The sequence below is a fragment of the Meriones unguiculatus genome, chromosome 1, assembly GCF_030254825.1.
Source record: "Meriones unguiculatus strain TT.TT164.6M chromosome 1, Bangor_MerUng_6.1, whole genome shotgun sequence".
In the NCBI taxonomy this organism is placed as follows: domain Eukaryota; kingdom Metazoa; phylum Chordata; class Mammalia; order Rodentia; family Muridae; genus Meriones; species Meriones unguiculatus.
The window spans coordinates 180,095,431-180,112,810 of NC_083349.1; the positions used below are offsets into that span (position 1 = coordinate 180,095,431).

Consider the following 17,380-nt stretch of genomic DNA (forward strand, 5'->3'; position numbering starts at 1 on the left):
AGGGAATCGCTGGGGTGGAGCATGACTAAAATGCGGGGCGTGGTGGTACAGGCTGGTGGTGCGACACCAGCAGGTCTTAAAAAAAAAAAAAAAAAAAAAGCCTGCGCTAATGGCACACGGCTGTAATCCCAACACTCGGGGAGGCAGAGTCAGGTGGGTCTCTGTGACTTTGAAGCTTGCCTGGTCTACAAAGCCAGGGCAGCCAAGGCTACACAGAGAAACCCTTTTCTCGAAGAAGAAAGAGAAAAAGAAGAAGAGGAGGAAGAATAAGAGAAGAAAAAAAGAAAGCAGGGCGTGGCGACTCTCTTCAAGCCTTAAATCCCAGCACTGGGGAATCTGAGGCAGTTGGTCTCTGCATTCAAGGACAGCTAGCGCCACACAGAGAGACTCTGTCTAGGAAGGGGGGGGAGCTGTGGTGGAGCACATCTTTATCCCAGCGCTTTGGATGGGTTCAAGGACAGACTGGTCTACCCACAGAGATCCTATATCTAGAAAAAAAGACCAGATGGCTCTGAGGGAAAGGTCAAGGTTCATCCCGGTGACTCCCCCCACCCGACTGAATAAATAAAAAGAAATGAATGTCATAGCAAAAGGATTTGAAGATACAGAAGAAATATGTCCCAGACCATTCCCTACTACATTTGAGAACAGCTCTTCCTTAATGATCCCGTGATTATATTAATATCTATATTATAGAACTCAGGAAAGCTTTTAAAAACTTAAATAGGATTTTACAAAGGTTTATATTTTATTTAATTAATTGATTAAGTTTTTCAAGATAGAATTTTGGCGTATAGTCCTGGCTGTCCTGGAACTCATGCTGTAGACCAGGCTGGCCTCGAATTCAAGAGTTCTGCCAGCCTCAGCCTACAGACTGCTGGGATTAAAGGTGTGAGCCACTACTGCCCAACTATATTTTATTTCTTAATAAATTTATATTTCAGTCGGGCATGGTGGCACACACCATGACCCAAAAAAAAAAAAATCAATCAATACATTTATATTTCATAAAAGTTTTAAACAGTTTATCTAAGATGACAGCATTAGCAGGTAGTAGAGCTGAGACTAAACAGCAATTTGATTTTAAAAATTTTGTTTTTAATTTCAAATGTACAGAAAAATTCTATAGCTTTAGACATTTCTTTATACCCAGCAAAGGCAGGCAGATCTCTCTGAGTTCCAAGCAAACCTGGTCTACAAAGTGAGGCAAGGGCAGCCAGGGCTACACAGAGAAACCCTGTCTTGAAACAACCCCCCTTATCGCCCCCCCCCGAAAAAAAGAAATTTCTTTACATTCTTATTAACCTTTTCTTCATTCAAGCAGTTATTTCCCTCAGGACTGGGATGGTACACCTTGCACATGCCATTTTTCTCTTTTCAACATTTTGAAAATAGGACTGTACTCACAGAGTCTGGATATGGACTCTGTGCTGAGATTAGCTGGAAAATCCTGGTGCTCTTTCATCCTCCTTCCCCGCCAAGTGCCAAGATCACAGGCACTCGTGGGATTCATCACTGTGTTCAGCTCATTCATTACATGTGCTTTTACATTTTTATTACGTTTTATTTATCGTATGAGCGTGCATGCATGTGTGCATGACCCTGTGCTCGTGTGGAGGTCAGAGGACAACCTAGGGGGGTTGTGTCTCTCCTTCCACCATGTGGGTCCCAGGGATCAAACTCAGATTGTCAAATTTGTCAAATTCGGTGGCAAGCGCCTTTACCCACTGGGCTGTCTTACAAGTCCTCAGTAGGCATCTTTCCTTTCTTTCTTTTTAGCTTTGTTTGCTTGAGACAGGGTCTCACTGGGTAGCCCTAGGAATTCCCAAAGTAGACCAGGCTCGCCTCCTCAAACTCACAGAGATCCACCTGCCTCTGCCTTTTCTGGGACTAAAGGTGTGCACCACCATGTCCAATTATTGATGGACTGATTGGTGCTAGAAATAGAACCCAGGGCTGTAGGTGTTTCAGGCAACTGCTCTGCTACTAGGTTACATCCAGCCCTTGAAAGTGTATAATTTTTAATGGTTGTTTAGGAGTAGTTCAGTCAACAGCATATTCTTTCACCAAGAAACACTGTAGTTGGTATTTTCTAAAAAAACAGAGCTATTAGCTTACATAGACAGGAATCCAGAATTGACATATTTATTTATTCATGGGTTTTTTTGTTTGTTTTGTTTTGTTTGAGACAGGGTTTCTCTGTGTAGCCTTGGCTGTCCTGGACTTGTTTTGTAGACCAGGCTGGCCTACCGCTCTCTCTCCCTGAGTGCTGGGATTACGGCTGAGTCTGAGTTTTTGTCTTTTTTTTTTTTTTTTTTAATGTTTATAAGTGTTCTGCTTCATTTATACTAGAAGAAGGAATCAGATCCCATTAGGCAGATGGTTGTGAGCCACCATGTAGTTGCTGGGAATTGAACTCAGGACCTCTGCAAGAGTAGTCCTGTGGAGCCATCGCTCCAGTTTCCTGAGTCTGAGTTTTTTAAAGCTTTACTTTATCTATGAGTGAGTGTATACGCACGTGTGTGGCCACCCTTGAAGGCTGGAAGAGGGTAGCCTGTTCCTGAACAGCATGTGCTCTCTACTTCTGAGCCATCTCTCCAGCCCCGACCATCAGAAAATTTAACATTGACTCAATACTGCATTTAATTTATAGATCTTATTCAAATTTCATCAGTTGTCCCAACAGTGTTCTTGTTTTTTGTTTTTTTTGTTTTTTTGTTTTTTTTGTATTTTGAGACTGGGTCTCACTATGCAGCCCAGACTGCCCGGAATTCTGCCCCTCAAATGCTGGGATTAAAGGAGTGGGTCACTGTAGGCATTGGTGGTGCACACAATTGGATCTCAGTGAGTTTGAGGCCAGCCTGTCCTATCTACATAGAGAGTTCTAAGACAGAGAGACTCCATCTAAAAAACAAAGAAAAAAAAAAAAAAAAAAAAAAAAGCCAAAACAAAAGAGCATGAGTCACCATGAGTGACCTTCTGATTTTTAACTTTTTTATTTGTTTGTTGTGGTGCTATGGTGTTGGGGATTGAATTTAGGGTCTCATAGCATGTTCTGTAGCCCCGAGCTAAGCTTCCAGCATAAATTTGTAGTGAGAACTTTAGTTTCTAAAAAAAAAAAAAAATCCAGCAATGGGGCTGGAGACGTAGCTCAGAGGTTAAGAACACCAGCTGTTCTTTTCAAATGTCCTGAGTTCAATTCCCAACAACCACATGGTGGCTCATAACCATCTATAGTGAGATCTGGTGCCCTCTTCTGGTGTGCAAGCACACATGCACAATACTGCATAAATAATACATAAATCCTATATATATGATCATATATGTATATATATATATATCTCCAGCTATGTTATCTGAGTATGTTTTTGTTTTAATCCCAGGTGTGGGATATGGGGCTGCTTCAGATTGTCCACAGCAGCAGACTATAACATGTCTTGTGTTCTGGCAGGGATGTGATTTGTGCCACCTGCAGATAGTTGACTTTGGAATTCTGGAGACTCTTGAGAGAGTATAAGTGCCAGAGCCCAGAGAAGGGTGGGGATGCTCTGAAAAGGAGGCTGCTCCTCCTGCTGCTTCTGGTTGCTCTTGTGGTTTGAGGAGAAGAAGCTGACGATATCCTGGTGACAAAGATTAGACTTGGCCCAAGAAACCCAAAGCCCCTATTCAACAGGAAGTAGTCTAATGAGGTCTATGCCACCTTTTCCTGCTAACCTTTGTCTCCTACCTAGTGTTAGAGGGTTAGAAGGGATTAGCGTGGAATAAGGGTTGGAAAGAAGGTATAAGAATTCAAATAAAGTAGCCCCCAAAAGTACCCTTACATAGATTACTATTTTTTTAAGATTTATTTATCATTTATACAACATTCTGCCTGTACACCAGATCTTATTATAGATGGTTATGAGCCACCATGTGGTTGTTGGGAATTGAACTCAGGACCCTTGGAAGAACAGTGAGTGTTTTTAACCTCTGAGCCATCTCTCCAGCCCTAGATTGCTATTTTTTTTTAAGGTGAATTATAACTGGACCAGGTTTGTTGCTGTGTGTCTTCAATCCCAGCAGGTGGATGGCTTTCTATCTGCATACTCACCCTGTGGAACAGGCCAGTGTGGACAAAAGTGTCTCAAAAAACAAAACAAACCCACAACTCTCCCTTTTTGAGAAGGGGTCTTGTCCTTTTGCCCAGGCTGTCCTTGACCTCCTGGGCCTCCCTCCTAAGGCCATATCTCCATTTTCTGCTTTTCACCCTCAGTATGAGGTGAGGAAAATTCTGCACATGAATAGTGGTGATATCAGATCTCAGGCAGCCCCAACAAGCCAGGCTCAGACACCCATCTTCAATGGACCAATTATAAAAAGCTAAATCAATAGGGAAACGTGGAAAAGAGATGTATTCAATGTAGGCACAGTGGGAAAGGAAATAGAGCTGGACCTCCCCCAAAGTCCACCCTCTTCAGCATTCTAATTCGAAGGCAAGGTTTAAGCCCTGAAGGGTTCTAATACAAAGGCAAGTTGAGGAGTCCCAGTGCAGGTGTGGTCCTGTGCACACGGACCCATCATAGCCTGAACTCCAGGCTCCAGCAGGGTGTTTGACTTGACTGTAAATCTTTCTCTGGAAGACAGGCTTCACCTCTGGCTACTCCCAGTCCCTCAGCCTCTCCTCCTGGCCTTCCAGTCTGGGTTCCAGTCTGATAGACAAAGAAGGGACACAGGCTTCTCTTTAGAACAACCTTATCTCTGTCAAGCTGTCCATGGCCAAGGTCACAGAACGGTATACAGGTACATGATGTCAATGCTTGAGGGTAGGGCTCAGTGGTAGAGCCATTGCCTAGAATGCAGGATACTCTGAGTTCACCACCACCACCACCACCACCACCACCATCACAAGAACCCAAAGAGAGAATAGAGAAACACGAACATTAACAGTAATAAACTCTAAGCCACATGTTTTGGTCATTTCTAAGCTTTGCTGCACCATGGAATCTCTTGGGGGAGAGATGTCTGAAACCTGAGATAAATGGCGGAGGTGCCTACAAAGCAAACTTGGCTGCCAGGTTCTCCCAGCATCCCTCAGTCCTTATCTGTTACTAGGCCCTCCTGACTGGCATGCCTAGCCCCCTACCCTGAACTCTCCAGCCCAGTGGGCTGGGCTGCTCTTCCTTATATAATCCAACCATTTTGGTTACCCTGCTCTCTGCTACTATACAAGAAGCCTAACTCCAAAATCACCTGTTCAGGACACATATTCCATCCATGAGCAGTCTGGCCTCAGACTTCAACTCAGTCAGGTAAGGAAGGACTCTGTTTCCATTCTCCATTCTTTTCCCATTATCTCCATCATTTAGTACACTTTGGCTTTATTTATTTTACTTTTTTTTTTAAGATTTATTTATTATGTATACCATGTTCTGTCTGAATGTATACTTGCATGCCAGAAGAGGGCACCAGATCCTATTATAAATGGCTGTGAGCCACCATGTGGTTGCTGGGAATTGAACTCAGGACCTCTGGAAGAACAGCCAGTGCTCTTAACCTCTGAGCCATCTCTCCAGCACTTACTTTTGGTTTTTGTAGCATGTGGTTGTATGTGCCATGCACCTGCAAGTGGAAGCCTCCCTGTTCCTTTAAGACAGGGTCTCACCAGCCTAGTGCAGGTGAAGCATACCTGTAATCCCAGCACTTGGAAGGCATAGGCTGGCGGATCTCTGTGAATTTCTTACCTCTGTGAGTTTGAGTCCAGCCTAGTCTACAAAACTATCTCGAAAAACTAAAACCAAATCCAAAACCAAAAACAAAACAAAGACTGTCTCACACTAATGTTTGGCTAGCCTGGCTGGCCAGCAGGTTCCCTGGATCTGTTTGTTTCTGTCCCCAACACTGAGGTTCCAGGCATGTGTAGTCATTACAACCCTCTTTTTTTTTTTTTGAGACTGTCTCGCTATGTAGCCCTGGTACTCAGGATGGGTTCAAACTTAGAGAGATCTGCCTGCTCTGCCTTCTAAGTGCTGGGATAATTTTTCTTTATGGGGTCTCTTGTAGCCCAGGATGGCATTGTACTATGTAGCTGACATAACTGTCCTAATTAGGGTTACGATTGCCGTGATGAAACACCATGACCAAAGCAAATTGGGGGAGAAAAGAGTTTATTTGGCTTACATATCCACAGTCATAGTCCTCTGAGGGAAGCAACAGGAAATTCAAAACAGCCAGGAACTGAGGGAAAAAGCTGTTGAAGAAGAAGACGTCAGCAAAATTTCCTCCGCAGGGCTTTCTCAGCTTGTTTTCTTAAAGAACCCAGAATCACTCGCCTAGGGGACAGCACCACCCACAGTGGGCTGGGCCCTCCCCATCAATCACTAATTAAGAAAATGCCCCACAGTCTTGCCTCCAGCCTGATTTCATGGAGGCCTTTCTTTTCAGTTGAGGTTCCCTCTTCTCAGCTGACTCTAGCTCAGTGGGTCTCAACCTTCTTAACTGCTGCACTTCTCCAATACAGGCAGTGGGGACTCCCAACCATACAATTATTTTTATTGATACTCTCATGAGTTACAATGCAAATATCTGTTCTTCAATAGTCTTCGATGGGTGACTCTTGTGAAAGAGGGGTCGTGACCCACAGGTTTCGAATTGCTGCTCTAGCTTATGTCAAGTTGACATAAAGCTAGCTGGCATAATAACCTTGAGGAGAACCTTGAGATCTCTTAAACTCAGCCACTCATGCTGGGAACCGCAGGCATATGCCACTATCATACCTGCTTGCTTGCTTGCTCTCTCTTTTCTTTCTTTCTTTTTTTTTTTTTTTTTTTTTTTTTTTGAGACAGGGTCGCTGGCCTTGAATTTCTTACCCTTCTGCCTCTATCTCCTGAGTGCTGGGACTACAGGCATTGCCAACAGTACCTGGCCCGTGTTATGTATTTAACTGCTCACACTTGGGGAACTCTGTGCTGTCTGCCAGGAAATCTACTGGACAGTGTCTTCACAGTGCATGCCTGGCATCTTCTGTAGCGTCTGGCACACAGAGACACAAAGTATTTGCAGAATGGTAGCGATGCTGTCCTTTTCTTTTACCAACTCCTTCTGAGCTCCGTGGTTAATTTTGAGAGACTATGGTTCCAGCTGGTTTTGGTGATTCACACCTGTCATCCCAAAGCTCGGGAGGCTAAAGCAGGAGGATCTATAAGGCCAGCCTGGAGCACAAAGTGAAACCCTGGCCTAGATCCCTATCCCCAAGTAAACAAATAATAAAACCCACCGCATTGTTCCAGGATGTTTGTTTCTATCCCTCTATGACTCCTGGCTGATGGCTTTCAAATATTATGTTTGGCGTGTTCCCATCCTTTATTCTCTTTAGGGGCTTCCGATTCAGTGATTTGTTCACAAGTATTCTATTTTGGGTTTTTGTTGTTGTTGGTGGTGGTGGTGGTTTGTTTTGTTATTTTTGGTTTAGTTGGTTGGTTTTGGTTTGTCAAGGCAGGGTTTCTCTTTATATCCCTGGCTGTCCTGGAACTGGCTCTGTAGATGAGGCTGTCCTGGAACTCAGAGGATCCACCTGTCTCTGCCTCCTTTAAGTGCTGATCTTAAAGGCATGGGCCACCACCACTGGGCTTGTTTTGTTTTACATTTTAAAGATTTTATTTTGTTTTCTTTTTTTCAAGACAGGGTTTTTCTGTGTGACAAGCCCTGGCTGTCCTGGACTCCTTTTGTAGACCAGGCTGGCCTCAAACTTGAAGAGATCTGGCTGCTTATGCCTCCTGGAGTGCTGGGATTGCAGGCATATGCCACCTTGCCCAGCTATTTCTGTTTGTTTGTTTGTTGAGGGTTTCTCTATGTAGCCCTAGCTATCCTGGACTTGCTTTGTAGACCAGACTGGCCTCGAACTCACAGAGATCCACCTGCATCTGCCTCCCCAAGTGCTGGGATTATAGGCATGGGCCACTGTGCCTGGCTCTGTTTTTAATTTTTAAAATAAGTTTATTATGATTACATGTGTGTATGTGCATTCATGATGGGGTGAGGTTCTCTTGTGTGGAGGTATGAGAACATCTTTGTGGTTCAGTCTCTCCTTGCACTTTTATGTGGGTTCTGGGGACTGAACTCATGTCCTTCTGCTTGCCTGGCAAGAGCTTTAACTTCTGAACTATCTCACCTCCCTTTGTCTTTCTCTGTAGCCCAGGCTGTTCTGGAACTTACTATATAGCCCAGGCTTGGAACCTCCCAAGAGTTGAGACCAACAGATGTTTACTGAGTGTCTACTGTGAAAGTAGGTATTGCAGGTCCCTAAGATCAAAGTAGTTGGTCTCAGGGCCCTGGCACTCTGGAGGAAAAGACAACTATCACACAAGATGTTGTGTGCCATGGTAACACTGTGGGGCAAGACAGGGATTAGAAGGTAGAGGAAGGAGAGAAACCTTTCTGGAGCCAGGCGTGGTGGTGCGCACCTGTGATTCCAGCACTTGGGGAAACAGAAGCAGGTGGGTCTCTGTGAGTTCGAGGCCAGCCTGGTTTACAAAGCTAGTCCAAGACAACCAAAGCTACACAGAGAAACCCTGTCTTAAAAACAAACAAGCAAACAAACAAACAAAACTTTTCTGGAAAAGGAGCAGTGAGCTATGAAAACAGGGGCAGTCTAGCCACATGAGATTCTCTGTGCAAAGGCCCTGTGGCAAGAAAGAAAGCAGGCTAGTGAGACATGGTGATAAAAGGTGAGGGGGAGCTATGTGTTTTGGGTCTGGCCAGAAGACCACCTTACAGGCTGGGGTTTTCACCCCACCGGCGAAGTAAAGGTCACTTCTCATCAGAATACACATTGGCCAGAACCAAAATGGAGAAGGAAGACCAGGGAGATGTCCCGGCGGGTAACAATGCTTGTGAAAACCTAAAAAACCGAGTGATTCCTGGAACGCAACACACATGGAAGGAGCAAATGGCCTCCCCCAAAAGTGGTCTTCAACATATTCAATCTAGCATATGCACATCACATCACACACACACACACACACACATACACACACTAAAACCTTCATAGAACAAAAATAAATAATAATAATAAAAAAACTTATGGGGTGATATTCCTCCTGCCAGGGTGCTTCCACCTCAGCTCTTGGTTCTAGCACCCTTTAGCATGTTCTTACCCATGCCCTGCCCTGTCTCTGTGTTTCCTGTAGTACTTCCCCAAGTGTGGCCTGCTTCCATGCTGTGCCCCTACGCGGTGAGGTGATCCAGCTTCTACCCCCAGCCCAGCCCAGATCCTGCTCCGATCATCTACTGACCTGTACCCCAAGTGTGGGGTTCGGAGCTCTGTCATTACCTCTGCCTCAGCTTGCCTCCCTCCTGGGAAAAGTCACCCTTGAGGCTTAGGGTGGGGTAGAATGACACAATCCACCACTGACACTGAGGCCACAGATTGCGCATGAGGGGAGCCCATGAGAGGGGTTGCTCACACAGACGTGGCTCAGCCTTTATTGTGAGAACTAAGCACATGGAAGAGAAAAGTCAGCTCTGGCGGGACTGCGACGAGGGACTGCAGGGAGTGTTGGAAGGTGATACCCAGAGCAGAGAGAGGGACATGGTTAGGAAAGGACTCAGTGGAGGGAGGCAGGGAGGCACTGACTGAAGCCTGAGAGCAGATAAGCTGGATTTCTTGGGGGAGCCTAGATGCAGGAGAAACCTCATTTTCGGGCACCCAGTGCCAGGGCAATGATAAGGCCCACCACCAACAGGAACATGGCGACAGACAGCAACACTGTGATGACAACCATGCCTCCCGTCCTTGCCATTCCTAACCCGATAGACTCCATGTTCTTCCCTGTCAGGAAAAGATAGGAAAACCTCTGTGAGTTGGAGGGCCCCACAGCTGAGTCATCCAAGCAGCCAGCATCATCAGTCCAACTGATTCATTGAGCCAAGCAGTCAAGCAAACATGGACCCCTCACAGCAACACTTCTGAGTCACCAAGGAGATTTAATAGGACATCATCTCTCCGTACACAGAGCCTTTAGTTCAGCAGATGAGTGAACAGGAGGTGGCCATACCAAACACTCAGCGGGAGAGAGAGAGAGAGCTGAAAACAGTTTGGCTAACTTGCTCTAGAGGATAAAGCCTGGAACTCAAGGAGGTGTGTGGACAGTGAGGTGTGAGAGAGTAGGCATTTTACTCACGAGGAAGCGTGGACATCGGGGTCTCTGGACTGGATTCGGTGGATGCCCCCTTTCGGACTCGGTAGGATATGCTTTAGGGGTGGGAGATGAAAGAAAGCGGAGATCCCCAGTACGGATTTGGCACCTTCATAGCTATGCCTCCCGTCTGTACCCTCCTGGGGTGGAGGCTCACATTTCCTACCCTTTTCCTGGGCTCTCTCTCTTCCCCATGCTTACCAGCACCTCCCCGCTTCCCTTTCTGTACCCCACTCCCACGTGTTCGTCCGGTACCTACTAGTATTTGGTTCCTGGAGTTAGGTTTGTCACCTGATATGCGCTGAGCCGTGTGACGGTGAAGCCAGCTCCACTGTCCACCACGCTCACGAGCTCCCTGCGCCCACGGCATGGAGGCACCACAAAGCTTGATTTAATCACTGTTGGGAAATGGGAGCGAAAGGCAGGATCAGGTTGCTAGCAGTCCCATGGAGAGCGGGTCGTTTATGGGTACCCTAAGAGGGGTTAGTATGGGGAGGGGGTGATAAATGGGTATAGGGAGGCCAACCTTTGCTGTCGTTGGCTCTCCGGACCATCAGTGTGGCATTTCCTCCCGTGAGGTGACATGGGGGCAAGGCAACCAGCAGGCTTTCTGTTAGCGCCGGAGATAGCACACCAGAGAGGCTTGAGATGTTGAAGTCTGTCGGGAAACCAGGCGGGAACTCAGACTGAGTTAGCCCCCCTCTCAACTGGGATCTGACCACGGGTCATTGGTGAAGGCGCAAAGTCGGAACAGGCCTGTGTGGATCTAACCGCCAGATGGCAGGCTTGAGCTGCAGATGGTGGTACTCGGTGCTGCCTGGGAGACAGTCTAGACACTGGCACCGGGTCGCTCCCAGTCTCACTCCACCCACACAAACCTTGGAGCTTTCTCCACACTCCTCTACTTCTAGGTCTGGGAAGAAGCCCAGAAATTTGTCACCTGGTCACTGCCATCACTAGCCCTCAACCCCAACCAGCTAGACCAACACTTTCTTTGAGAGCCCTGGGAGAGACAATGTCTAGAGCCCCGAAACCCTCCTCACTCCCACCAGCAAGAGACCTGCAGCCCCCGGAGCTAAGACAGCCAGTAGAATCAGGATCAAGGCCAAGGTCTGAACAGGCAGTGTGGATGCCATACTGCTCCGTGCTGGGAACCGGATCCTGGAACAGGTGCTGGCAGGCTGGGGCTTCCTGGGGCCAATGAGGTCCTGCCTCCGGGTGGCTGATTTTGTCTTGGGGTGGGAGGGGCTGCTGGGAATCCAGTCCAACTTGCCCCCTTGGGCACTGTAGCCTCAGGAAGGGCCCCCAGACAGGTTTTTCAGGATGGGGAGCTGGTCCTCAGGCCCAAAGGGGGAAGCCCTCGCTGGCTCCTGGCAGCCTATCTAGCTGCAGCAGAAGATGACTCCTCCTTCTGGAATCCTCATGTCTGAAGCACAGGGTTCCCCTGGCTGTGTGTCTGCAGCATCGAATGTAGAGGCTGCCCTCCCCGAGGAGGTAGGAGTTTTGCTAGAAGGGCCATGAGTTCTTAAATTTCATTGTGGTGTAGGAAAACCCCCAAGGGTTGAAAAGGCTTTGGTTAGTAAGAACGGGAGAGAAGGAGTTTGGTTGTGTAGGGTGGGGATAAGTGCAGCCAGATTTCTAATTTCTGATGTTGACTGAGGCCAGAGAAACGGCTGCTCTGGGAGAAGCTGATCATGTCAGTGTGAGCCTTCAGGTTTCTCCAGAGTGTGGGGACAAGGGCGGTCAGGGAAGGCTTCCAGAGGGGTAGACACTGGGCCAGTACAGCAAGTAGACACAAACAGACGGGGCAGCAAGCATTTGTTCAGCCAGTGGAGAGTAAAGGAAAACAAACAAACAAGCAAACAAAAACACCTCAGAAAACAAGAGACAGGAGGATCTTGAGCTCCAGGCCAGCCTGGGCTACACAGTGAGACCCTGTCTCAAAACAAGTCAAGTGGAACAAAGTGGTTCACACCTTCAATTCCAGCACTGGGAAGACAGAGGCAGGGGAATCTCTGTGAGTTTGAGGCCAGCCTGATCTACAGATCCTATCTCAAAAAAACAAAGAAATGAAAATCAACCAGAATAACAAAAACAGGGGAAGTGGGGCTGGCACACACCGTTAGTCCCAGCACTCAAGAGGCAGAGGCAGGTGGATCTCTGAGTTTGAGGCCACATGGTCTACAGAGTGAGTTTCAGGACAGCCAGGGCTAAACAGAGAAACTCTGTCCTAAAAACCAAAAACAAACAAAAAATAACAACAAAAACCCTCAAGACAAAATAAGCCAGCAACAACAACAAAAAGAAAAGAGAGAGCGAGCAAAAGGGCTTTGGCTATAGCTCAATAGTAGAGGATGAGCATGAAGCTCTGAATTTTGATCCCTGGTACCACAAAAAAACAGGCTTTTTTCCTGTTGGGGAAAAAAAATGAAACATCTACAGCTTCTCCCCATCCCAGGCTAAATGAGAGAACTGAAGGGACTTGTCCTGTCGGAGGGACTTGTGGGCGCAGACACCCCTACTCTGGAAAAAGCAGAGTGGCTTTTTCAGATGGAGGACTCTACAGGGTCTGAGCTCAGTATTGTCAGCGTCTGCTTCAGGAACCACCCACGTTCCCCAGTCCCAGAGACAAGGTCAGGGTCCCTGTAGAGAGGTGGGGGGGTGATAGAGTTATATTCCCCCCCCATGGTGGGTGGGCTTAAAAGCCTGGGATGGGGAGGATAGGAGACGAGAATTCGGGGGCTTAGGCGGAGAGCAGGAGGCGCTGGCACCAGCATGTCTCCAAATTTTCTGTGCAATGGACTCTCAGGAAACTGGTTCAGACACAGCTTTTGATTCAGTGGGTCTGAGGTAAAGCATGAGACTACATTTAAAAAAAAATGGAGTTACATTTATTATTTTGTGTGTTTGCCCACGTGTGCCGCATGGAGGTCAGAGGACAACTTGTGGGAGTTGGTTCTCTCCCTTCACAATGTGTCTTCTGGAGACCAAGACTCCAAGTATCAGGCTTGGTGGTGAGAGCCTTTACCTGTTGAGCCATCTCACTGTTTCCTAAAACTTACAGGTAACACAGAGACACTGGTTCACACTTGGAGTGAGCAGAGGCTGCACTGGAGTCTCTCTCTCTCTCTCTCCCTCTCCCTCTCATGGAAAGTGGGACAGAGGTTTTTCTCATGCTGCCAGGACAGGCTGCCTTTGGGTGGAGAACAGATTTCTGCTTTTCCTGCTCCTTGGCTTTTGTCCCCTTTAGATGAGATCTTATCCTCACTCGACACACCGAAAGATCACACATGAGGGAGAACTTGAGGTGCAGAAGAGGTCTACGTGGTGGGATGTCAGGGTCCGAGGGTCTTCCTGGCTTTCTCAAACCTCAACACAGGAGGGTGTTTACATATGGGCTTGGGAGCCGGCTCTTCCAGTTTGGGCTAAGGAGGAATCAGGAAGAGGATAGGTTTACAGCAGAGCAGACTGTATAGGTCCACTCTTAAGCCCCATCTGAAATTAGGAGTGAGACAGTGAAACAGGAAAGGGCAGATCTCTAGTCACATTTTAAAAAGATTTGAGGGTCCTGTGCCTTTAAGCCCTCCAAGCTCCCTCCAATCTCCCCCCCCCTCACCTTCCCCACCCTAACCCTCCCCAGGTTTCTGGAGGAGCAGAGTTGCGTCTTCTCCCTGCCCTGCCGAGCTGCTCACTGGCTGCTCTGGAGGCTGTGCTTTGCGGTCTCCATGGAAACCATTAGTTGCTAAGCAACTGGAGCATCATCTGTGCTGAGCTCTCGCATCTAATTATCCCATCACAGTGGCTGAGAAGGGTTTGGGGAGCTGAGAGGAGGGGGAGGCCCAGCGCAGGAGCAAGAGGATAACTCTTCCAGCAGTGCAGCCTCACTGACAGTGCTGAAACCATTTAAAGCCACAGGACCCCGCTCCTCTGGAGGATTCCAGAGGCCACGTTCCTACTGGCCAAGTGAGGGAACCAGGGCCACAAGTGTGGAGTCTCCCCCCAAGCCCTGTCTTTTCTGTCCTCGCCTTGATTCTTGAATCGAAATTCCCCCGAGTTTCTATGCCTTCCCCTCTACAAATACCCTCTTCTGGCCTGGAGGGATGGCTCAGTAGTTAAGAGCATGGTCTGCTCTTCCAAAGGACCTGGGTTCAATTCCCAGCACCCACATGGCAGCTCACGACTGTAAAGCCAATTCCAAGGGATCCGACACCTTCACACTAATGCATATAAAATAAAAATTAAATAAAACTATTTAAACAAATAACCTCTTCAGACATTTACTGAGTACTAGGTATCCCCTGAAATAGACAAGGCAGTGAAGATAAAAAGGTAGGATAAGCTCTTGCCCTTGAGTAACTCCTTACTTCCCTCTGCTGCTCATGCTCAGTCAGGTCTTAAAACAGACCTCTTCCTGGACTTCAGTCCTTTTGTCCCATTCTTAAGCTACAGTAGTTCTGCAGCCTGAAGAATTGGAATCAGAACCTAGGTCTATCTGACATGTCCACAGTCCTACCCTAATAGACCACTCCTCTACCCCAGTCAACTAGAAAAACATGTCTGCCTCTCTCCAGGGAACATGACGGTGGCTGTTGTCCTGGTGGTGAGCGTTGCCACTTCGAGCCTCTTTTTTTTCAGTTTGAAAATGGGAAGACTTGTTCCTCCTGAACTCAGGTCTAGAAAGATACAAGTGTAAAAATGATTTAGGGCAAATAGCAGCCATGTTCCACAACGTAGATGCTTAGTGCACACCCTGAAGGCTTGCACCTGGATGTCAGAAGGGGTGTTCAGTAAATACTGGTTTTTGGAAATTTGGAGATTTAAGGCTGGAAGATTCTGTGGCCAAAAGGAAAACTCCATCATTCAGGCTTGGAAGAGACCTGGGTACTTTGTCTGTCTTTCATAGTCTGCCTGTCAGTCTCTCTCTCTCTTTCTCCATTCCCTCCTCTCTCTCTAAAGCTGACACAACCATTTAATTCAAACCTTTTAGCTTTGCTGAGTTATCTACCTTGTTGCTTCAAGTTGCGGTATCCACTTCAAGTGGAATTATTATTATTTTTTTTTAAATTTAATTCTGAGCGTTTTGCCTGCATGTAAGTCTGTGCACCCCTACTATGCTGGTGCCCTCAGAGATCAGAAGAGGGCATTGAATCCCTGGAAACTGGGGTTATAGATGGTTGTGAGCTACAATGTGGGTGCTGGGAACTGAACCCGGGTCCCCTGTAAGAGCCGCAACTGTTCTTATCTGTTGAGCTGTCTCTCCTGCCAGTGTAATTTCAACCTCTGTAAAAACAAAATGAAAACTGTCTCATGGGAATATGGTGACTATCAGTCCAACTAATTTATTTAAGAGTACTTAGGACAGTATCTGGTTCAAGAAATACTAATTTAAGTAATCCATCTTGTTCTCTCCCTTTTATCAACCCTCAGTGCCAATGAGGGATGAGGGGGTCGAAGGGACTCATGACATTCCCAAGGTCACAGAGCAAACAGAATAAAGCAGCCTAAACAACTCAGCATTTCCTTTTCCAGCTTTGTCACTGACACGAGGAGAAATGTTTAGGTCCGAAAACCTTGTCCAAGCGGGAGTGGCCACAGGCTACCAGGCATCCAGAATAGCTTGTCTGAGTCTTTCAATTCTTGAACATTGGTAGAGGAAACCTCCTGTGGTGGGTACCATGCCAGGTGTTGAGATACTGAGAGAATGAGAGTCAATTCTTGCTCTCAGTTGGTCTGCCTGGAGTAGGTAGAGGACAATAGCCTAGAAAGAGGGGACTACATCACTGGTCATGGTGGCACATGCCTTTAATTCCAGCACTCAGGAGGCAGAGGAAGGTGGATCTCTGAGTTCCAGGCCAGCCTGGTCTACAGAGAGAGTGCCAGGACAGCCAGGGCTACATGGAGAAACCCTGTGTCAAAAAACAAGGAGAAGGGGGTGGGACATGAAAAGGCTTAAGGGGCATGAATTATTCTCACACCTAGAAACTGAAAACCAAGCACCTTCCCCAAAAGGAGGGTTCAAAGGCGGGGCCTGCTGGGAGTTGGAGCTACTGGCTGGGCCACGAGTGACTTTGTGTCCTTTGCCAAGGGTTTTAATTTTTGCCTGGAAGATTCTTCACCTAAGTTCTGGAAGGATCATTCTGGCAACAGGGTAGAGGACAGACTGGCAGCAGGTCAGACATGAGTTGGAGGAACAAAAATATCCAAGAGAAAAGGAAGAAAAAAGTGTGGCCAGGCCATAGGCACCAGAATAGAAAGGAGCTGGCTGCAGTGATGTCACAGAGGTTGACTGGAGGCAGCAATGACTGTGGAATATATATACGGGGGAGGAACAGATGATTTCCAGATTTATGGTTCAGAACAGATTTGAATGGTGGGCAGGGGACGAGTGCTCCCTCTGGAGCCCTTGGGTCTGAGGTATCATGATTGCAGGCTTCCTCCAAGATGACCCGTAATGATCTCTGCTTCCTGTCTCCTCACGTTTGAGACTCTGTGTGAAACCTCCTTCCCCTTGTGTCAGAGTTAATGTGTGTGGCCAATAGAATAACCGTGGAAGCAGCCAGGCATTCCGGTGTGTACCTACAGTTCTAGCTTCTGGAGAGGATGGGGCAGGAGGATTGCTTGAGCCGAGAGTTTGAGGCCAGCCATATTGGAAGGTTAAGGTCAGGATGATCAAAAGTTTGAAGCTGGCCTGGTTTACATGAGACCTTATCTGAAAAACAAAGAGGAAAGAGGGGATCAGGAAGGAGGGAGGCAGGGAAAGAGACAGAGCTCAGAAGAGCCAGGCATGACACTGCAAACCTACAATCCCAGCATTCAGGAGACTTTGGCAGGAGGATCTGTAGGTCAAGGCCAGCCTGAACTATAGCAGTTCCAGGGCCAGCTTAGGATATAAGGTGAAACTCTGTGTCAAAAGTCTACTTTCCCCAAGAGCAGCAGAGGCAATGACTTCCTTGAGGATGGCACCAGACTTTCCTCCTTGCTCACTCTGGAGAAGACAAGCATTTCCCTAGTGAGGTGAGGTCTCCATTGCAAAGGGCTAAAGCCTCAGGAAGTAGTGCGTGACTGGGAAGGTGTGGTGCGAAGTCTAAGCCTTCCAGCACCAAGGTCTTGCTCAAATGTCTGACTCTCAGAGCAAATGTTTGCATTTACAAGTCGCTACACTTGTGGTAGCCAGGAGGACAGTATACTGGGGCACAGGGGTCCTCAGC

General features: G+C 47.3%; 1 protein-coding gene across 1 annotated transcript; it reads right to left on the reverse strand.

Annotated features, from left to right (window-relative positions):
* Positions 1-9,506: 9,506 nt before the first annotated feature.
* Upk2 (uroplakin 2) lies at positions 9,507-11,498 on the reverse strand. The gene is made up of 5 exons (XM_021637965.2): positions 11,233-11,498; positions 10,699-10,830; positions 10,432-10,570; positions 10,158-10,228; positions 9,507-9,805 (listed from the first exon to the last, which is right to left on the reverse strand). The coding sequence occupies exons 1-5, from the start codon at positions 11,306-11,308 to the stop codon at positions 9,669-9,671; spliced, it is 555 nt and encodes a 184-aa protein (XP_021493640.1). The 5' UTR covers positions 11,309-11,498; the 3' UTR covers positions 9,507-9,668.
* Positions 11,499-17,380: the final 5,882 nt, after the last annotated feature.